Below are 23221 nucleotides of genomic sequence, written 5' to 3' on the forward strand. Positions count from 1 at the left end.
TTAAATTCTTCAATACCCCATTTATAGGATTCTGATTTACTTCTGAGTTTTTAGCAGGTCTATTATGATTAACAAACATATGTCATTAAAGACATTCTACATATTTAATAAAATATATAAAGACTCACCATTGCTACTTTTCCTGTTGTGCATATCAAATATACCAGATGAGACTTTCACAATACTGCTGCCCCATGCAAGGGGTTCAGTAGAACTCTGAGGCTCTGGACTAGGTTGTGAGTGTTTTGCTACAATAGCACACACATCACGCACCTCTGTGAAAAAACACACCGACATTATCATTCCTACTTTTGCCAATATTGAAGATCTATGTGAATCTACCTATATAGATATATATGTATGTATTTTTTCTTCAAGTGGAGGTGAGTACATGACTATTTTACTTCTCATTTATTGTTTGTGGCTTACTTTATGTTATAAATGTCATCATTATTAACTGAAATGAATGTTTTATTTTAGCATTCAATAATCCTAACTTGAGTGTTCCTAAAAATTGCTACTAAAATGATCAAACAAGATAAATTTTTAATTAACATAAGTAATTTTCTATATAAAATTTACATATATCAGTACTTAACCTTCTGTTTGAACTTTTGTTTTAGTTAGTAATTCTTGTACTACTTGTTCTTCAAGCATGTGAATTTCTGCATCCTCCTTTATAAGTTCATCCTTAGACCCATAGCCTTGGTCAGAATGACCACCTGTTAAAAAGAATACGGGCCTGTAAATATCTTCATATACTAGGAATCCACTTATAAAGTATCAAAAGAAAATACCACTGATTTACACAGTTAAAACTTTAGAGAAAAGGGAGATAAGAAAGCTCACAGGGCACACAAAACATTTGAAAAACAATGAAGCAAAGAACAGTAAATACAGGAACATCAAAGACTATTCCACATTTGAAAACACTAAACCTTAATTTCCTCAACTATAAATTAAAGCAGTTGGGCAAGATATTTTGATGTCTCTTCTGGAAAACTGCTTACTTTTGCAAAAATGAATGTCGGAATGACAAAGTAGAAAACAATAAAAATGGTTACTTACGAGGAATATAAAGAAAACAGGACGGAATAAATAAACAGGGAGGATACCTCTTCAAATATGGTTTATTTTATTGTTTTCATTTTTTGAAGATGTAACATTTCTACATTTTAAAAAAACTAAAGCAACAAAATGGGGGGCAGGGGGCGGGCCTGAAGCTGATTGGTAACAGAAACAAATGAGGTCAACCATATTTCATATGAAATATATTGTAACCACACTGAAAGGGTCCAGAGAGAACAAATCCAGTAACTTTTTTTGGCAGGGGCAAGGTGGTGTGGGAGTGTGGGAGAGCAGTATAGGGAAGTGTTACTGGGGATTAAATTAGGCTTCCACCCTTGCTGGGCAAGCACTCTACCATGTGAGCCATGCCCCCTAGTCCTCCAAGTAACTTTTAAGCACACTACTTTGAATATATATATATGTAAAGCCTGGGAGGAAAAATCAAACCCTTAGTAGATTTGTTTCCACAGGGAAATGGATGTGATGAACCTAAAATTGCTTTAAGTATATTCTAGGACTAAGCAAATGAATGAATGTGATGATGTTATTGGGAGAAAAGAGTCTGACTATGAGAGAAGTAGCTTCTTTTCTTTAAATAGACTGAGGGACGGTAAAGAAGAATTTTGTAGAGCTGATTTGGAATTAGAGGTATTTCTAAAATACACATTTGTGTATTTTTACACACACACACACACACACACACACACACACACACACACAGACACACACAGACACACACTGTTTTTTAGTTCTGTTTGCTAGAGGTCTAGAAGCAGTAATACCACCCCCTGGAGAGGGTAGCAGTATACACACCTAGAACCCTAGAGGAGCAGACAGACAATATCTGCCTCTAGTATGTAATAATCTAAGAAGGACACAACATCACTTATGAAGTATTTCCATGGATGTATATATAACCTAACCTAATCTCATGAAAGTATCATAAAAACCTAAATTAAGGAACATTCTACAAAATAACCAAAATTAATTTTCCAACAAGGCCAAGGTCATAACAGATAAAAGAAAGGCCGAGAAACTGTGCCAGACTAAAGTAGATAAAAGAGACATTAAAGTACCACACAGGACAACTGAAAAAATTTTAATATATGATATAGATTAAAGTAGTATTATCAATGTTTACTGAATTTGGTAACTAAACTGCAGTTATGTAAGAGAAAATACTACTAAAGCATTAAGAGATAAAAGGGTTAGATGCATATAACCTCTTCACATGATCCAGGAAAAATAAATGTGTATGCATACAGAATGAAAACAACATATTGAATATAGCAAAGTATAAAAGAGTGAATCTACACAAAGCATATTCAAGAGGTTTCTAAATTATTCTTGCAACTTTTTACAAGCTTAAAATTATTTCAAAATGAGGTTTCTGAAAAATCCGCTTTGGTTTTATACTTCTATAATTTAAAATCAAAGCTAAGACCAGGTACAAAAAAAAAATCAGCTATAAAAATTTTAACAAGCTGGGTATAGTCATGCACACCTGTAATTCCAGCACCTGGGAGACTGAGGTAGGAGGACTAAGAGTTTGAGGCCAGCCTGGGCTACATGGCAAGTTCAGGACAGCCTGGGCTGCACAGTAAGATCCTGTCTCAAAAAAACAAACAAAAAAATGTCAATGAACGACACATAAAATATATGCTTTCCACTTTCCAGTACTTATTACACTGCCACCCAAACATTCGGTTTGCCATATGCCAAAAGAATTTAACTTCTTCAAATACTACTATTTAGCATTACTAGCTTCAGTCTCTTTCTTCTTGGACCCCTCAGAAAGTGTGGTATTGTAACATGGTGCCATGAAATGGACAACAGATTGGAAATGAGATGAAGTGATTAAACTGTTATGCCCTAAGGAGCACAGTGACTCAGTACTGGGTACCAAGTGAAAAGATTCCACAAGCTAATCCTTCAGAAAATGAGCAACTTAAACCTCTGGGCTGGAAGACTCCCAAACTATCAAATGGAATCAAGAAACACCCATGGTGGAGATGCATGTAAACTCAATATCTAGAATTCAGTCATTAGAATTTCAGGCAAAAAGAAGTATAAATATGAAAAAGGCAAAGGTTCTTCCTTAACTATTGGAATTCTATACCAATTACCAGGAATTTCTAGGAGAGAATTTTTTCCACGAAAGGACTAAATTGCCTTTATTGAGACAAGCTTAAAAATCTGAAGAGAAAGGGCTGGAGGCATGGCTCAAGTGGTAGAAAGCCTACCTAGCAAGTGTGAATCCCTGAGTTCAAGCCCCAGTACCATCAAATAAATAAATAAATAACTGGAGGAATAAGAGAGGGGATTTATCCTCCATTATTATTGTTATCATTATTCCTGATAAACTGGTTTCATACCAAAATTATGGGTTTTTTTAAATATATGAAGATGATTTCTTCTAAAGTATTAGGAAAAAATAAGGTATCTTTTAAAATTACAGTCCCATAAAAATTTCTACTTGTTAATTTACAAACAGGATTGAAAATTAAGAAAATTAATTACAAGCAAGATTGTCATAACCTAGTACTTATATTGATTCAACAATTTATACATGATACTGTAAATATGCAAAGGTAGTTTTTAGTACAAAAATTAAGCAGACCAATTTCAGAAGCATGAAGTATCAAAACGGCTGCAATAATGACCTCTTTAGTGCCAGTAACACTATTTAACACAATGAGGCTACAAACGAACCTTAAAGTAAGAATTACAGCAAAGCATAATAGATTTTCAAACAAGGAAGATAACACATGTGTTTTGAAAACTGAGCATAAAATGTCAGATGGATATTTTCAGTTAGGCATTAGATGGTTACCCTTATCTAAGAGGAAGGCCAAGAAAATGAAAATTGTTTCCCACTTGTAATAATATTTAAAATAAAACATATGCCCCCCCCACCCTTGAATGTCAGCAAAAGGTAACCTAATAAATGGAAAATTACCTGAAGTGGTTAACATTCAAGGGTAGAATTAATGTACACGTGTATCCATAGCTTCACGTCATAAAAGTCTGTCTGCACCCCACACCATGACAGCCAAGGACAAATGCAGCACCAAGAAACAGCACAGAGCAAAAAGCAGAGCAACATAGAGCAGAGAAAAGGAAACTTCAGTCACTGAGACACGTTTATCAGATGAAGCACAGGAATTAGACTCAGAATTCTTTTTAAAGGAAGGCTTAAGATATTAAACAACAACCACCGATACCACAAAAAACACAAGAAGAAGGATGTGCAACACACATTTATCTGCTCAAAGTGCTACTTTAATTACACTTATTTCTAACTTCAGAGGATAAAGGTTATGCCCATGGTTACCTACATACAAGTAGCTTCTCAGATTTAAAGAAAACATGTGTTTTAAAGTAAACAGAATACCTGTTCACATGATGTAAGACTTATTTTATTTCCTCTTTAATATTCATACTCAAAGTATTCCTATTCAAAGTTCTAAGATATATTTTCCATTTAATAAAAAGATTAACAAGTTGTGACAATAATGTTCAAGTTCATTAGTTCACAATTCCTAACAAGTATTAATGATGAACAAATACAAAGAGCATCATGGGCTGGTGGAGTGGCTCAAGTGGTAGAGAGCCTGCTACTAAGCATGAGGCCCTGAGTTCAAACCCCAGTACCACCCACAAAAAAAAAATCAACAGAGAAGGTAATAGGAAGAGTATGTAATGGGGCAGAGTGAACAATAATAAATGTGAATATATTTTTAAAAAGAGCATCATGCTAGAGCACTGTGCACAGCACTCCAAGTTAATTTGTACTATAGGAAATAAGAGAAGTACATAAGTATAATTTCTTCTCTTATTAATATGTATTACTTTAAAAATATTCATGTTGTACTAACTCAAGGAGGGTAAAACATTTTGAAAAAGGACTTAACGTGACAGTAAGTGATGGGTTAGTAAAATACAGATTTTAGTACCTGTGCTAGAGTGATTATCAATGGAATCAAGGCTGATCAAATCTCTGACGAAGACAGTGTGCTCCCCATTGTTAGCATCATTAGAACTATCCATGCTACCATGGCTCACCGCGTCCCCATCACTTCCACCTGTGGCATTCTGAGGCGCTAAATACAAGGACAATGTAATTCAGTAACTCATGCACTGATATCTCTAAGGCTAAACATGAATGGCCCACAGAACATTTTCTAGGTTTCTGAAAAAAAAAAAAAAGTGTTTTTTGGACTAAGGTAATCGGCATTTAGTTGTATATGAACATATCAACCAAAATTTCACTTAATTTCTTCTTCATATAATTAAAAACTCATATATTTATAAAGCTATAATTCAAAAAGAAAGTATCTCTCCAATCAAATATATTACCTGGTATTGAGGAGACCTGTAACTTTTGCAAAGTCTTTTTAAGTGGCTTTCTAAATTGTGCCAAACCATGTACCACATTCCGTACTTTCGTCCATAAGAAGATACCGCTGCGGGTACTACTAGGCCATTGGCTCTCCAAAACTACCTAAAGTTATAAGAAAGGTTAAAAAAAAAGTTTCATTAGGAATTATTTGACTTAAAACATCACATAAATATATAAAGATTATGTCAGCCAACAGCTGAGCACACCTATAATTTCAGCATTCAGGAGGCTGAAGCAGGAGTATCACTAGTTTTAGGCCAGCTTAGACTACATAGTGAGACCTTGTCTCAAAAAACCAAAAACAAACAGACGAATAACACTCAACATCACTAGTCATTAGGAAAAAAGCAAATTAAAACCACAATAAAATATCACCTCACACCTGTTACTATTATTTTAATATTTTTACTAGCATATATTAGTTGTATGGGGGATGGGTATTATTAAAAAGAATAATAATATTGGTGAATATATAGAGAAAAGAGAAGCCTTGTACCTTTTTGGTGGGAATATAAATTAGTATAGCCATTATGGAAAATAGTAAGGAGGTCCTTAAAAAACTAAAAACAGAATACCACATAATCCAGCAGTCTCACTACCGTATATGCACCCAAAGAAAATTAAATCAGGACCTATAACAGCTGTATCCCCATGTTTACTGATGAACTGTTCACAATAGACAAGATATGGAATCAGCCTAAGTGTCCATATACACAATGGAAGGCCATTTGGCCTTAAGAAAAAGAGTGATATCCTGTGTCTTACAACAACACAGGTGAACCTTGAAGGCATTATGCTAAGTAAAACAGCCAGACACAGCATGATCACACTTAAATGTGGAAGATAAAACAATATAACTCACAGGAGAGTGGTAGTTACAGGACTTAGGGGTGGGTTAATCAAAAAATTTCAGTTAGGTAGGAGGATTAAATTTAAGAGATCTATTGTATTCTTAGTAACAATGCATTTTACTTTAAAACTAATAAAATTAGAGACTGAGTGTTCTTAACACAAAAAAGTAAATGCAGAAATATATATGCTCATTAGCCTGAGTGAGCAATTCCACAATATATATATACTTGAAAACATGGACACAATATATACAATTTTTGTCAATTATGATGGAAAAAAGAATTATGTCCCCAAAACCTCCACTTAAGAAAAGCTTCCTGGGGCTGGCAGAGTAGCTCAAGTGGTAGAGTAGCTGCTTAGCAAGTGTGAGGCCCTGAGTTCAAACCCCAGTGCCACAAAAAAAAGAAAAGAAAAAAGGTTCCTGAATAATGAGAAATATAAAGATATAAAAATTGCCACTCCTAGTAAGTAACAGGTATTGCTTAATATCGATCCTACTTACCTTATTATAATAACCATAAGTAATAGCATTTGGCTTTATTTTAGCAGTTTTCATTTCAAATAAGACTCTCACTGCTAAAACAGGATAACCCCAAAGTCCACAAAGCTGCATTACAACTCGATAGCACACCTAAGAAGAAATAACATCAAAGTTAGTATTAGTGTATCTCTAACTTAAGAGATTGTTTTAAAGACTCTACTTAGTTCTTTTCATGAAGTTATTAAGCACTATTTTATCTTCTGTTCTGATCTGGCGTCTTAGTAAACTACTTTTAATTATTCATCAGTACTAACTCTTTCAAATAAGACCTATGTGCACATCTCATTTATTTGAGCAAGTACATCGACAAAGAGAATGACTATTATTCTTCATAATCTGAGAATTGTTTTCCAAAATTAAGTATGATCAAAACAACTCTCTCCTCAATCACCAAGCTTTATGTTGTATGCCAAAGGCACTAAAGACAGTAATTCTAGGATCTGTAAACATATTTTAAAAAGAATGACAAGAAAATTAAATACATTGTACTATTATTAGCAAAGACTTCAAATTAAGTTCTAATCTGGCTCTAAGCATTATTTGTAGTTCCTGTAACACCAAAATAATTTCTAAAGAGCAAAAGAGCAGAGAAAAACTAAGCACCTCAGTTTCCGCAACTGTTACCTGAATAGAATCAGTACCTATCTCTTAGTGCTATTCTGAGATTTAATAAGAGATAATGCATGAAAATGTCTAGCACACTATTCACTGAGTGCTTACTAGTGCTGGGCACTACCTGTGTAATCAACTTGATTTAACCTTGAAAATCAGCCTTATTGAAGAAAGTTCTACTGTTATCTACATCAGTAGTTTTCCAGGGGCAACTGTGTTTTCCAGAGGACATTGACAGGGAGGCATTTTTTATCGTCATGACCCATGAAAGGGAGATGAGGATGTCACTGACATCTAAAAAGGAGGAGACAGAGATCCCCCAAAATTATTAATTACCTGAGTCAAAACATCAATTGTGCCAAAGTTGAGAAACTAGTGGCTATATTTTCAGATGAACACTCTGAAACACCGACAGGTTACATAATCCACCATAGGACATGGTCCTAAGGAGAGAACCACTTGCAAAAGGTCTATTTCCTATCTGTTCCTTAATAAAGTTATATTAAGAATAAAATGAAATCAGTATTATTTTCCATTCCTTGAGGGAAAAGTAAGTAGGTCTTTGCTTCATTCCAAAGCAGTTATTTTTTAATAAATATATTTAAAAATATATAGTATGTAATAGCTTATGAAACAAAGCAGCAGTTTGACCTTTCCTGCTTAATGAGCGTATTTTAAAGCAACCAAGAGCTAAACTTTTTTAAAAGCACAAAAACAAAATTTATCTTGTGGGCTGGGGATATAGTTCAGTGGTAAAAGTGCTTGGTCTAGCATGACCAAGTCCTTCATTCAATCCCCAACACTAGAAAAGAAAACTGTTTATAAGAATAGCTACATTTGTTCTACTTGCCTCATCTAGTGGATCCACTTCTATTTTCCTCATCTTAATAAGTACATCATATGCCTGTTGAAGTGCTCTGACCTTAAGATGAGAAACTCTAACATAGGCTGGGAGACAAATAAACCATAAACTGTAACAATGACTGAACAGACACTTGGCCCATTGTGGTGGATTTGTATAACATCTCTTCGCCAATTTATGAGCTGTTTTTATCTCCTAGAAAAAGAATAAATAACACATTATGGTTTTTACTGAAATCCATTGGGGCGGAGAAAGTAAGAAGAAAGTGGGAAATAAATTTTTAATGTAAAATTTGACCCTAAAACCAAGCATTTCATAGTTTTACTTTTTCTTTTTTGGCAAGTATGTGTCTTCTACTAGACTAGAGAAGCCCTAAGAGCAAATATCACTCATTTTCATAATACACATAAGATGCTCTTGATACAAAAGGCACATGTTTGATGGATAAAAGGATAACTAAAGCTATACACCCCAGACTTACTCATTTATAGTTTATGAGTTCTACTACCCCAATCTTGAAAAGCAGTATTCTCACTCTTCTCCCTGCTAAAGTTTATGATCCTAAGCTATTTCCTGTCAAGATTTCCACTCAACCTTCCCTCCCTACCTACAGTCTATATCAATTGTCTCACTGACTAATTCCTCATACTTATTGTAATCCCAGCACTCAGGAGGCTGAGGAAGGAGAATGGGGAGTTCAAGGCCAGCGTGGGCAAAATAGTGAGTTCAAGGGCAGCCTGGACTACACTGTGACACTTTGTCTCAAAATAAAATAGTTATTCTATGAGGGTGAGATGGCATATGGTTGGTCCAGCTACTTGGGAGGCTGAGGCAGTAGGTTCATGAGTTCAAAGACAGCCTGGGTGACATATAGAGACCCTACCTCAGAAGCAAAAAAAAAAATTAATAAATACAACAAAATATTTATTCCTGGGTGGGAGTGTAGCTCAGTGATTACAGAAGTTGCCTAGGTCTGTGAGGCCCTGGGTTCAATCCCCAACATTGCTATATAAATAAAAAGTACTTACTCATTTGCAGTCAACATAATCTGAGAAAGATAACAGGACTTCCTGATAGTTTGCTAATCACGCTTTCTATTTTTGATTTTCATTCTGACTTAGGCGGAAGAAAGACTAGTTACCAAAATCATCTACTGATGACTTATCAAATTGTATAAAGCCCTTCAGATATGTCAGAATGCCACTGTACACCTTGCACTGAAGATTCCTCTGCTGAGATGTATTCTACGTAAGAAGACATATTTGAAAATAGCACTTGCTTTTCTAAGACCTTAAGGTCCTTTTCTTTCCCAGCTAGTGGGAGAAGGGGTCCTGCTGAAAATGAAGGCTTTTTTAATGGGTTTTTTGTGTGATACTGGGGTTTGAACTCATGGCCTGCACGTTCAGCCACTCACTCTACCAGCCCTTTTTTGTATTGGGTAGTTTTTAATAGGTTCTCATGAACTATTTGCCCTGGCTAGCTTCAAATTGCAATCCTCCTCATCTCTGCCTCTTGAGTAGCTAAGATTACAGGTGTGAGCCACCAATACCTAGCTGCACATGAGTTTTAGAAGCTGACTGGCAAAATTATCCCATTTTAGAAACTTGCCTTCACTAAACAATGTTGTTTTCCTTCGAACAACACTGAAAGAAACTCCAATTGCATGAAATTAAGGAATACCTAACAATAACCCTAAGATTTGGAGAATTATCCAGGAATTAGTAAAACCTCAAATAATAATTTCATTATGAAATTTTCCATGCTTTGAAGAACCTCAAAATATCAGTGTATGAATAAAGAATGTTTAGTTTTAGATGGCTGTTTTTTTTTTTTAATTTGTTGTTGTTTATTTTTCGAGACAAGCTTTCACAAAGTAGCCCGGGCTGACCTACAGCTTGAAATCTTCCTGCCTCCACATTCCGAGTGCTGGGATTATAGGCATGCACCACCAGGCCCAGTTTAAGGATGTTTGATTTAAATATATACTTAACCATGGACTAATTTTATAATGAGGGCTGGTGGAGTCCCTCAAGTGGTAGAATGCCTGCCTAGCCAGCCTCAGAACCTGAGTTCAAATCCCAGTACAATAAAATCAGATACAGTAGTAAAACAATATGTCTAAGTTATCCTGTTTTCTCCCATTAGTTCCCTTTAGAATGTAATATTTACTGTAAAGTATATTTATATCAGCCACCAGTGAAAGAGTTATCAAAACCACAATATCACTTGCTATCCACTAGATAGCTATAATTTAAGAAGATACATAGTAAGAACTAACAAGGTTATTATTCATTTGAAACATCATATGATGTTGGTGGGAATGTAAAATGGAATAGCCACTTTGGAAAGTAGCCTGGCATTTCCTCAAAAGATCAGGTACAAAGTTGGTATTTGACATAGCAATTCTACTTCTAGATATACACCCAAGAGAAGTGAAAACATACATTCACACAAATACTTGTACACAAATGTTCATAACAGCATTACATTTAATAGCCAAAAAGTAGGAACCACCTAAATATCCATGAATGGAAAAATAATATGTGGTATGTCCATACAATGGAATATTATGCAGTCAGAAATGAAGAACTGATACATGCTATAAGACGGATGGACCTTGAAAACATTATGCTAAGTGAAAGAAGACAACCACAAAAGAACACATACTGTATAATCCTATTTATAGGAAATACCTAGAATAGACACATCTGTGGAGACAGAAAATAGATTAGATGTTGCTGAGGGCTGTGGGGAATAAAGGCTGTGGGGGTTAACACCTAAAAGATATGGCTTTCTTTCTGGGGTTATTTATATTTCTAAAATTAATTGTCGTGGTGGGGTTGGACAACACTGTAAATACAACACTGAAAGCCATTGAACTGTACAGTTTAAGTGGGTGGTATGGGAACTGTATCTCAATAAAGTTGTATATCTTAAAGTATATTTGGTTTCCAACGATTTTTTTTAAAGCAGAGGGGTGCAAGAAAATATAGCTAAGTCCAGTAAGCAGCGCAGTGGGTCTTCAAATGGTTGCTGAAGGTGGTAGCTCTACACTACAAGCTGTAGATAACATGTACATGTTTTACATTTTAAAATAACACGTATTAGATAAAGAATAGCTGACCTGTTTAGTTCTTTTAGCCATGAGAGCTGGACTGTTTGTAATACTATTCCCAGTAGGGTGTCTACTAAAACAAATTTTCAACTCCTGTGGTCTGTCAAAAAGCTTAAGGTCCAGTCTTGGAAAGTATGTGTAACTAAAATAAAAAGCAAAAATAGAACTGCTGATTCGAAATACATTAACTCTTCATATTAGTCCAGAACTTAGGTAAATATTTCCAAAGCTCAATTAGTACCCAGTAATATTTTTAAAAATCCTTATATATTAAGATTTTTTTTTCAAAAATATAAGAACATATAGCTATAAGATATATAAACTTCCTACATAGAAACTCAAATTCTTCCCCGCCATATCATTATTTTCAACCAATCCCTGGAAGCAGAAATCTCTTTACATTTTACTTAACAGAGGAATTAATAACTCTTTGAATAGAATCCATGTGTTCAACGATAATTATATTAAAAATAACAATTAACATACTTTGTAACTTTTAAATTTTCTTAACAAAATTATCTTGCATTGGTATTTAAAAGGAAAAAAAGCACAGTATTTTTATTTTGGGGATGTAATGTCATTTAACCAACTGCCAGATATTATTAGGCTATATCTGAATGTCTGTAACTAAATATTTTTGTATGCATGCCTTTGTGAACAATTTTACTTAATTTCTTAGGATAAACACCTAATAAAAGAATTTACTAGGTCTATGTTTCTCAAGAAAACTAAAATTATAATCATTATTAAACAATTTTCAGAAAGGTAATATTTAATATATACTCTAACAAACAATATAATCTATCCTCAGTCAGATACTTAAAAAATACTTGTAGTCATCAGTTTGGCTTACAATTCTTCAAACATTAGAAAAGCTGGATATATTTTCATATTATTGTCTTTGGACTTCCTCTTATAAATAGTCTATCTTATTTAACCAATTTTGTTCTAGGAGATATTGCCTTTTCTTGTTTGATTTGTAAAACTGAAGTCTATAACATGAAATCAAAATAGTACTTAACCAAGCTACTCTCAGTTCCAGATATATATGCTTCATTCTCATGTGTATATTCTCATATATTAATTCCATATTTTAGGAAGATACTTGTTATACTTTCCCTTATCAGAATTCTTTTAGGAATTTAGCCTAAGAAAATAACTATATATGTTCACAAAGATATAGATAGAAAAGAACTACAAACAAATCCAAAGGAAACTAGTTAAATTATATGATTACATGCGATATGGTCATTAAAAATGGTAAGGCACAAAAAATTGAAGGGCATGGAAAAATGTTCAGACTATCAAAGGCAAACATGGGTTACAAAGAATAGATGAACTCATACACACAACACATGCATGAACTTGCACATAGTTATTAACACATACAAGTACTGACACTAAAATGACACATTAGATTTCTCTTGTTTGATTTTATAAGTGTATTAAACTGTGTACTAGTATGAATATAATAATAAACAATCAAATTCATTCTAGTTTCTTAAAGGATTCCCATCCACATCTCATTCTTTAGATTTTAGCAATGATTCTCTAGATGTCTTTTACATTTTCTCCGTCTTCCTAATTCATAACAATTTCACAGTATTTATACTAACAACAAAACTCCCAAAGGGAATGGGAAAATCTCACAAAAAAGTTAAAATTTTTTCTTCTTCAGAACTGAAAATTTTAACGATTAAAATATGGTTAAATATTTAGGTGAATAATGATCAATCAGGCCTCCCTTTCAAGTCCATCCAATTCTTAAATTATAATAACTAGTGGCATCTCCATAAAATATTCATCTCTATTAGTTCTCTGAATACTTAAAATGACCTTAACAAATTACAAAGATACACATCTATTAATAATGGCAAAAAATTGAAATAAAATATCCAAGCTATGCTCAAGTAGCTCTTAAAAAAATGTGTACTACCTGAACTTTGGTGACAGGTCCTTTCCATCATCAGGAGGTGGCTCAGGTGGCATTATAAACACAGTGTGCTCACTTTTCTGTGAGTCATCTAGTTCTATCAACTTGGTGTCTTCTGCTGAATCCAAATCAACCTGAAAAATAATTATTTTCTCCAATTAATTTGGAGAAATTAAGCAAGATCTATTTCTGAAATTTCAACACTCAAATTTTAAAAAAAGAAATACCTTATCTGTTTTCTCCATGCCTTTATCAGGAAACAACTAGAAAAGGAGAAAAAAGATTTTTAATAAAAATCTACCCTGTGAATTTAATAGAGATTTTTATCTTAAATCCTGATTTAAAACTAGTGTTTTATTTTCAGTAGCAGGTAGATACAAAACATTTTACAATACATTTTTAGGTCCTCTACTGTAAGATTAAAGCATATTTGTCTCAGACTAGTAGAAAATAAAGCTATGCTTGGTGGACTAGCATGGACTATCCCAAAAAGAAGAAAAGCAAAGGACTAGAGACATACCTCAAGAGGTGCAGTGTTTGCCTAGCATGCCTAAAGCCCTGGCTTCAATCCCCAGTATCATAAAAACAAAAACAACAAAACAATGGAAATAGAAAATAATTTATTTTAATTAGCTCCATTTTTTTAATTAGCTCCATTATTTTAATTAGCTCCATTAATCAGACAGGGTCTGATTAACTAGCCTGGAATTTACTATGTAACCCAACCTTTGTCTTGAACTCAAATCTTCCTGCCTCAGTCTTCCAAGTGCTGGGATTATAGACATGTACCATCATGCCCACATTTGATTAATTCTTTCATAAACTTTACTGACAAAAAAAAAAAAAAAAAAAGATGGCCAGTCACAAAGAGAATCTGGCTTCTCAAATAAAGAACTGCATTATTGACTGATATTATCTAAGTTTCCCATCCAAGTGGAAGATGTTAGAATATTAATTTTATAAAGAAAAATGTTGAACAATTTTAATCATATCTTCAGAGCTTTAGATCACATTAACAAGAGTGGAAGAAAGCTATTCAAGTCTTCTAAGGCATATGAATCATTAAGAGTCCATAAAAGTTAAATGTCAGAATATTCTGCCTTTTACAAACACAATCTAAAATTTTACATATAGTTTGGGTAAACAATAAACCCAAGATCTACTTAGCAAAAATAAGAATCCTATTAAAAATTAGAAAAAAGTGGGCTGGTGGAATAGCTCAAGTGGTAGAGTGGCTGCCTAGCAAGCATGAGGCCCTGAATTCAAACCCACTACTACAAAAAAAAAATCACTGTTAAAAATCTAGCTGGGGCAAAGTTCAACGGTAGAACACCTGCCTAGCAAGTACAAGGGCCTGAGTTCACACCTCAGTACCAAAACAAAAACAAAAAACGGAACCACCCCCACCACCACTACCACACACACACACACACAAAACCCTTTAGCTTCCTTAGGATAGATAGGTAAAACTTTAAAATTTAGGGCTAAGATCGTGGCTCAAATAGTAGAGCGTGTACCTAGCAAAAACAAAGCTTTGAGTTCAAACCCCAGTAACACACACAAATATTTCCAAATACCCTCTATTAGGGACAAGAGAAAAATATTAACAAAAGTATGTGGAAAGACATTACAACAAAGAACACAGGACTTCCATTACCTCTAAAACTAAAACTCTGTAATTAAAAACAAGCCCAATTAATAAAACCTAAATAAATAATATAACAAGACTTAGGAAGCTGAAGGAAGTGTTCTGAATACTTAATATGTACAAATCTAGAATAAGATTTAAAAAGAAAAATTAACTTTGTGTGGTAACAACTAGATACCACAAAGGAAAATGACTCTTATATTAAGCCCAGACTCACAGATACAGACACACCTACGTGGTTTCTTCAAATGACTTTGGGCTAGTAATAATAATGATTATACAGGTAAACCAAACACTTTTTTCTTAACATTGAAATACAGGACAAATTTTTTACCTTCTCTATACAGTCATCAAAAAATGCCAATCCAGTATCTTTATCACTTACAAAACTGCATTCTTCAATGAAACGAATAAAAATCTGTGTTTTGGATAAAAGGGTATAGAATTTTGTATAGGCACGATCTCGACTTTTTAAAAATCCTGAAAACAAAGTAAGAATTAAATTCAAATTTTAAAGTAGAACTAAAGTGTTATTAAACATTTAAAATTTATACTTAGCTACATTACATTCTCTATATATAAATCCACATTTTGAGAACCTTCTAGTAATCATAGATAGGTCTGTCTGCCTGATTCAACCATGAAAACAAACCAACAAACAATTAACTTATATTACTAACCTTTTTACTGAATTCTGAATCCCCTCTGAGGAGCCTGTAGCCCACAGCCCTCAAATAGAAATTCTTCTCTGACATTCTTGAGCAAAAGGTCAATGTCCTTCCTCTGTATCACCACCCGACCATTATTACTATATCCAACAAAAATTCTGCTCAGTTGAGGATCAAGTATCTAGTTAATCTCCCCTTTCTTCTACTGATCACAGTCACCAACTGACATCAGTAAACTCTCCTTCATTCACTGAAGACCCGGGCACTTGATTCAAATTCTCATCTCATTTTTATCATTATTTAGGTATTTGTTTATTTTGGCAGTACTGGGGTTTGAAATCAGGACCTTGTGCTTGCTAGACAAGCGTTTTAGCACTCAAGCCATACCCTACTCTTTTTGCTTTAGTTATTTTTTTAATAGGGTTTTGTGTTTATACTCAGGCCAGCCTGGAGTACAATCCTCCTATTTATACTTCCCATATAGCTGAAATGACTGAGAACCTCCATGCCCAGCTTTTACTGGTTGAGATGGGATGTCAAGAACTTTTTACCCACACTGGTCTTGAATCACAATCCCCCTGATTTTCACCTCTGAGTAGCTGGAATTACAGAAGTTAGCCACCATGCCTGATCCCTAACATCATCATTCTTCCACACTATTATGATCTGGATATGTGGTGTCCACAAAAAGGCTCATGTGGTCCCTAGCTAGTGGAGCTATTAAGAAGTGACTGGGGGTTTAGACATGGCTTAGTGGTAGAGTGCTTGCTTAACTTTGCATGAGGCCCTGGTTCAATCCCTGGTACTACAAAATAAACAAATAAACAAAGATTGGATCATGAAGGCATCACTAATGGGTTAATGATGAATTCATACTGAATTGGCTATTAGGAGGTGGGATCTGCCTGAAGAAAGTAAACCATTTCTATTATAAAGACAAAAACCTTTAATATGCTATTAAAAAAAAAAAAAAAAAAAACAGCAGGCACTGGTGGCTAATGCCTTTAATCCTAGCTATTTAGAAGGCAAAGATCAGGAGGATCACAGCTGGAAGCCAGTCCAGGCAAACAGTTCATGAGACCCTATCTCGAAAAAATCCATCACACAAAAAAAGAGCTGGTGTAGTGGCTTAAGGTGAAGGTCCTGAGTCCAAAGCCCAGTACTGCAAAAAAAAAAAACAACTGCATTATGCTACTCACCCTGTCGATCAAATAATGAATCCACAGCTGTGGCTTTATTTGAAGGAGCCTCTGTGATTGGTCTAAGGTATGTTCTATAACCTTTTAAAATAGATGCCATAAACCGCAAAAATGCCTCTTGAGTTTCCATCTCAAATTGTGTCATCTTTTTTTGCCAGGAAAAATCTGCTTCAATTGGAGTCATCTCAATCGCTGACCCTTCTGGAGTTTTTCGGTGTACTGAAAAAGGAAGTAAAAACAAAAAAAATGGCACTAATACATAATCTCTATTTATACAATGATTGATTGATTGATTAAGGAAATAATCAAAATGAAGTCCACAACATGTTTTACAACTGGAGTTTGACACAAATTTATTTTTTAGAGATAGGGTTTCACTGTGTTTGAGGCCCTGGCTGGCCTCAAACTTTTGATTCACCAGCCTCAGCTTCCCAAAGCCTGAGATTACAGATGTTGGCCACCACCTGTTGAACTGCCCACAACTTCTTGAAATTCCTCTGTGCATTAACATATAGAGGTCTTTGAAAGCCCAGTGTGGTGCAGCATAACTGTAATCCCAGCCTCATAAGGCTGAGGCAGCAGGACAGGAACTTTTTGAGACAGCCTGGGCTACACAGCAAACCAGTCTCAAAAGAAAGAAAAAGAGAAATCATCGACAAAGGTTAGCAGGGAGGCTCAAGCAGGCAGAGAACAGGAAATGTGTGGTTAAAACTCATTAATCACACAATAATTTCTTATTACTAGAACTCAACTATGTAATAAGACTTTTTAAGTAGAAAAAATGGTATTTAATGGTACATTTAATGTATATGACATACATATACATTATGTATACAATATATGGTATTTCCATACACATTCATTCATTAAAACTACTCTAGATGGACACCGGTGGCTCATGCCTATAATCCTAGCTATTCAGGAGGCAGAGACCAGGAGGTCCTCAGGTTCAAAGCCAGCCTGCGCAAATAGTTCGAGAGACCCTATCTCAAAAAAACCCATCATAAAAAAAGGGGGAAGAGGCTGGTGGAATGGCTCAAGGTGTAGGTCCTGAGTTCAATACCCAGTACCACCAAAAAACAAAAACTATTCCTTTCTTTGTGAGGCACACATAGGACGGTAATGAGTTCAAAGCTAACTTGGGCTACATAGTGAGACTGTTTCAAAAAAACCCAGGGCTAGAGATATATTTCAGTCATACAACACTTGCCTAACATGCCCAAGGTCAGAATTCCATCCCCAGCACTGTGAAGAAAAATCCTTTCTTTTTTTCTTTTTAAATATATCTTTTTATTCATATGTGCATACAATATTTGGGTCATTTCTCCCCTGTTCCCCCCGCCGCCTCGCTTCCAGGCAGAAACTGTTTTGCCCTTATCTCTAATTTTGTTGAAGAGAGAGTATGAACAATAATAAGAAGGAACAAGGGTTTTTGCTAGTTGAGATGAGGATAGCTATATAGAAAGATTCCTCGCATTGCTTTCATGTATATATGTGTTACATTCTAAGTTGATTCTTCTCAAACTAACCTTTTCTCTAGTTCCTGGTCCCCTTCTCCTATTGGCCTCTGTCGTTTTAAAGTTTCTGCTTTAGTTTCTCTGCATTGAGGACATCAAATGCTATCGGGTTTTTTTGGGTTTCTTACCTATCCTCATACCTCCCTGTATGCTCTTGCCTTATCATGTGACCAAAGTCCAGTACCCTTGTTGTATTTGCCCTTGATCTAATGTCCACGTAGAGAGAGAACATATGATTTTTGGTCTTCTGAGCCTGGCTAATCTCACTCAGGAAGATGTTCTCCAGTTCCATCCATTTACTTGTGAATGATAAGATTTCATTCTTCTTCATGGCTGAGTAGAATTCCATTGTGTATAAATACCATATTTTCTTAATCCATTCATCAGTAGTGGGGCATCTTGGCTGTTTCCATAACTTGGCAATTGTGAATAGTGCTGCAATAAACATGGGTGTGCAGGTGCCTCTGGAGTAACCTGAGTTGCATTCCTTTTGGTATATCCCAAAGAGTGGTACTGCTGGATCATATGGCAGATCTGTGTTTGGATTTTTAAGAAGCCTCCAAATTTTTTTCCAGAGGGCTGCACTAGTTTGCATTCCCACCAGCAGTGTAAGAGGGTTCCTTTTCCCCACATCCTCGCCAGCACCTATTGTTGGTGGTGTTGCTAATGATGGCTATTCTAACAGGGGTGAGGTGGAATCTTAATGTGGTTTTGATTTGCATTTCCTTTATGGCTACAGATGGTGACCATTTTTTCATGTGATTTTGGCCATGTGAATTTCTTCTTTTGAGAAAGTTCTGTTTAGTTCACTTGCCCATTTCTTTATTGGTTCATTAGTTTTGGGAGAATTTAGTTTTTTAAGTTCCCTATATATTCTGGTTATCAGTCCTTTGTCTGATGTGTAGCTGGCAAATATTTTCTCCCACTCTGTGGGTATTCTCTTCAGTTTAGAGAACATTTCTCTTGTTGAGCAGAAGCTTTTTAGTTTTATGAAGTCCCATTTTATACTCAGAAAAATCCTTTTTAAACTGTGGTGTAATTCCTCTAATCTCAGCTCTCAGGAAGCTGAGGCAGGAGGATCACAAATTCTAGGCCAGCCTGGACTACATAGGAATACCGTGTCTCAAAAAAGAAATAACAAAAAAGTCCTTTCTTGGGTTCCAGCCCCATCAAGCCACATCCCACCTAACAGGAAAAAAAAAAAAAAAAATCCTTTCTTCACATTTACCTGAGCATATCTGGGGATACAATTTCCTTAAGGTGCCAAGTAGATTTTTGCATGGCTTTTTGGGAAGCTGCTTCCAGTTCATGTTCTTCTTTTCATCTGATCTATTAAATAAAAACATAATTAATAAAATCTGTCATAGGTATCTGTTTTTTACCAAACAAAATTCTTATGCCAAACTTAGAAAAGGAAAAGGACATTTTAACTGCACTTACATATGATACAGGCAGCTTTGAATAGTGTTTTTCAAGGAAGTTTCATTTTAATCAACCTCAGGCAAATCTCCTATTCATTCTAAGCCTCCAACATGGATGTTCAAGGTGAAAGTTAGGGGTTTAATATTGAATTGAAGTCTTACTTCAAAGTTACATTTCAACCTGTAATTCTAGCTACTCAGGAGGCAGAGTTCCAGAGGATCTCATTTTGAAGCTAGCCCCAGGCAAATAGTTCAAAAGACACTATCTCAAAAAAATCCATCACAGAAAAGGACTGGCAGAGTGGCTCAAGTGGTAGACTGCCTGCTAACAAACATGATGATCTGAGTTCAAATCTCAGTGGTGCCAAAAAAAGTTACATTTCAGAATTATAACATTTTAAATGTTGAGTACAACTGACTTGAGACATCAAACTACCTATTAGTAGGCTTCTAAAATACTAGCTACTCAAACTGAGAGACCAGAATTTAAGAATTAAAAGTACATTTAATTCACTTAATTCTTCTAATGGTTAAAAATAAATCAAGCTGGGAAGGCACTGGTGGCTAATGCCTGTCATCCTCACTACTTGGGAAGCTAAGATCAGGAGGATCTTGGTTCAAGAACATCTTATGCAGGAATTTCACAAGATCACACCTCAACCAATAGCTGGGTGCAGTGGTGCAGGCCTGGGCAAAAAGCAAGACCTTATCTCCAAAATAACCAAAGCCAAAAGAGCTAGGAAGGGTGGCTCAAGTAGTAGAGCACCTGCTTCACAAATGTGAGAGTTCAAACCCCAATACCACTAGAAATATAAAAACTACAAATCAATCACACCATTATTTAATATAATCTATGATCAGTTGGCAGAGTGGCTCAAGTGGTAGAGCGCTTGCCTAGCAAGCACAAGGCCCTGAGTTCAAACCCCAGTGCCAAAAACAACAACAACAAAAAAACCAACCTACAAGTGGGCTATTATTGCCAGGTGCCATTGGCTCACACCTGTAATCCAAGCTACTCAGGAGGCAGAGATGAGGAGGATAACCGTTCAAAGCCAGCCCAGGCAAACAGTTCACAAAACACTATCTCAAAAAAAACCATCACAGAATATGGCAGAGTGCCTCAAGGTGTAGGCCTCAAGGTGTAGGCCCCGAGTTCAAACTTCAGCATTAAAAAAAAAAAAACCCAAAAGGCATAGAAATGATTATTTTTAAAGGTGTTACTAGAAGCTTGTTTTAAATTTTTCATAATCCAGGAATAAAAAATATAGCAGAGACAATGGCTTGAAAAGCTCTCTTCTTACAAAAGTTAGCATAAATATAATAAACTTTCTTTTAAATTTATAGTTTATCTGAGGTTGAAGGTGTTTTTTAAATAGTTTCACTGGCAAGGCAATCAGGGAAGTCTTCAGTGACTGGAATCCAGAGTAACACCAAGGTCACATCTGCAGAAAGCCTTGGATTTTAAAGGCCTCTCATCAAACAGGAGACAGTCTTGGTTTGACTATCTCAGTTAAAACTGAGACATTCAAATAAAATTGAAACTCTTGTAAGGCTGGCTCAGCTTAGATTTCAATTAGGGGAGGAGGGTTCTCCCCAAGAATTCATTACTATAGAATTGCCAACCTTTAGAGTTTGACTGCACACTACCAATATGGTCCAAGTAAATCAACCCCCCTGAAAAAAAAATTAACTTCCAGTATTCCTGGCATGGTAACTGCACCAGTAAAGAAACAAGCATAATAAACTCTCTGCCAAGACAACTAATAAAATGGTTAACACCTCTATGTTCCAGGTACTGTAAAAGATACCTACTTTAACACCTTTATCATGTGTTTTACAAACTCCTTTTTTTTTTGAAGGGAGAGGGGTGTGCAGGGGTTTGCTAGGCAGGCACTCTACCACTTGAGCTACACCCCAGCCCTAAATTAGATTTTTAATGCCAGTTATATATGATATTCAGAAAAAATGAAACTCAAAGGGAAAGACACAGGAAATATTAATGTACTAATTAATGCAAAGTATTAATGTCACAGACTAACACAAAGAGCAGTAGGTATAGCTGGGGTGTAGCTCAATGATAGAGTACTTGCCTAGTATATGCAAGGCCATGATTTTGATTACAGTATGGTCAAAAAAAAAAAAAAAAACCTAGGGACTTAGGAAAAATAATTATGTAATAGAATACTCATTTAATCTTGAATGTGCCACATAACGTAACGGAAATGTCTAAATAACTATAAAGTGCAATTGACAAATCCACTTTTAAAAAATATGGCTAACATGATTGCCTAGTTCAAAAATAATGTTAAAGCTGAGCATGGGTACAAGCCTGCAAATTCCAGCACTAAGGCAGCAGCAGAGCAAGTTCAAGCCCAGTCTAGATTACATGGCAAGACTGTCTCAAAATTAGACTAATTAATTAATTAAAACAAAGTTTTAAAGTGCATGTGCAGACCTTTATTCCTATCGGCTCTGCTCTCTCTCATCTCAGAGATAATCACTAGTTTCCTGTACATTGTAAAACAAGCAAATACTAGCATATGCATATATAATTATCTCTGCCCTTTCTTCTTTTCACAAGTAACAGCAACCTGCAATGCACAATTTTACACCTTTTGTGCTCTTACCCACCATGGAAAGCAGTTCACTCACTTTATTGTGTTTATAAGTAGGATCTCACTGTATGGCTATCCCATTTCATACTTTGTGACACCGTACTTTTTTTCCCTCCCTATTCTGAATGAATGCTACAGTAAGTAACTTTTTCTTTTTCTTTTTTTTTTTTCCCCAGTGCTGAGCACACCCAGGACTTCATGTGCCCTGTCAATAATAGGCAAGCACTCTATCACTAGGCTATATTCCCAAGCCCATAGTCCGTAACCTTATGCAAACATCATTTATATAAACTAAAACTTTAGGATAAAGTCCCATAAGCAGAATTGCTGAATCAAAAAATGTACAGCGGCTTGTGTTTTTTATAAATACTGCCAAACATCTGTCCTTGATCACATATAGTCTGCAAAAAGTCTAAGACTATCTACATCATCCCAATAGCCTCAAAGAAATAATGGGTTATTTCTTTTAGGTTTTTGACCAATCTGAAAAGTAAAAAAGCAGTGTCTAAATGCAGAAGTGATTTAGCATTCTTCTCAGAATAGATAAGGTGTTTAAAACTTCTTATTTTTACTTTTCTATGAAAAGACTTCACAACCTTTGCCTACCTTTTTATTGGGTTACTGGTCTTTTGTCAATTTCTTAAGACTCTTTCTTATGAACTATTTACAACTGACGATATACTTGGCTCCAAAGCAAATTTCAACAAATAATAAAAATAGAACACATTTAAAATAACACATAGAATATGTTTTGACCAGAATTCAACT

The 23221-nt window shown here is 35.2% G+C and overlaps 1 protein-coding gene across 10 annotated transcripts in view; it reads right to left on the reverse strand.

The window, feature by feature from the left end:
* The window catches only part of Dennd4c (DENN domain containing 4C), a 119211-nt gene that overhangs the window by 27779 nt on the left and 68211 nt on the right, over window positions 1–23221 (reverse strand). For 6 of the 10 annotated variants that reach the window (XM_074051732.1, XM_074051734.1, XM_020182419.2 and 3 more), the window contains 12 exons: window positions 19646–19746; window positions 16901–17119; window positions 15368–15513; window positions 13613–13648; window positions 13389–13519; window positions 11462–11594; window positions 8326–8532; window positions 6825–6953; window positions 5428–5572; window positions 5025–5171; window positions 600–722; window positions 129–275 (listed from right to left, as the gene is read on the reverse strand). In XM_074051732.1, the coding sequence (XP_073907833.1) occupies window positions 129–275; window positions 600–722; window positions 5025–5171; window positions 5428–5572; window positions 6825–6953; window positions 8326–8532; window positions 11462–11594; window positions 13389–13519; window positions 13613–13648; window positions 15368–15513; window positions 16901–17119; window positions 19646–19746 (1664 nt within the window). The remainder of the gene's footprint in view (window positions 1–128; window positions 276–599; window positions 723–5024; window positions 5172–5427; window positions 5573–6824; window positions 6954–8325; window positions 8533–11461; window positions 11595–13388; window positions 13520–13612; window positions 13649–15367; window positions 15514–16900; window positions 17120–19645; window positions 19747–23221) is intronic. The other 4 variants (XM_020182418.2, XM_074051733.1, XM_074051735.1 and 1 more) reach the window with 4 other exon arrangements.

Source organism: Castor canadensis, chromosome 13 (assembly GCF_047511655.1).
Source record: "Castor canadensis chromosome 13, mCasCan1.hap1v2, whole genome shotgun sequence".
In the NCBI taxonomy this organism is placed as follows: Eukaryota; Metazoa; Chordata; class Mammalia; order Rodentia; family Castoridae; genus Castor; species Castor canadensis.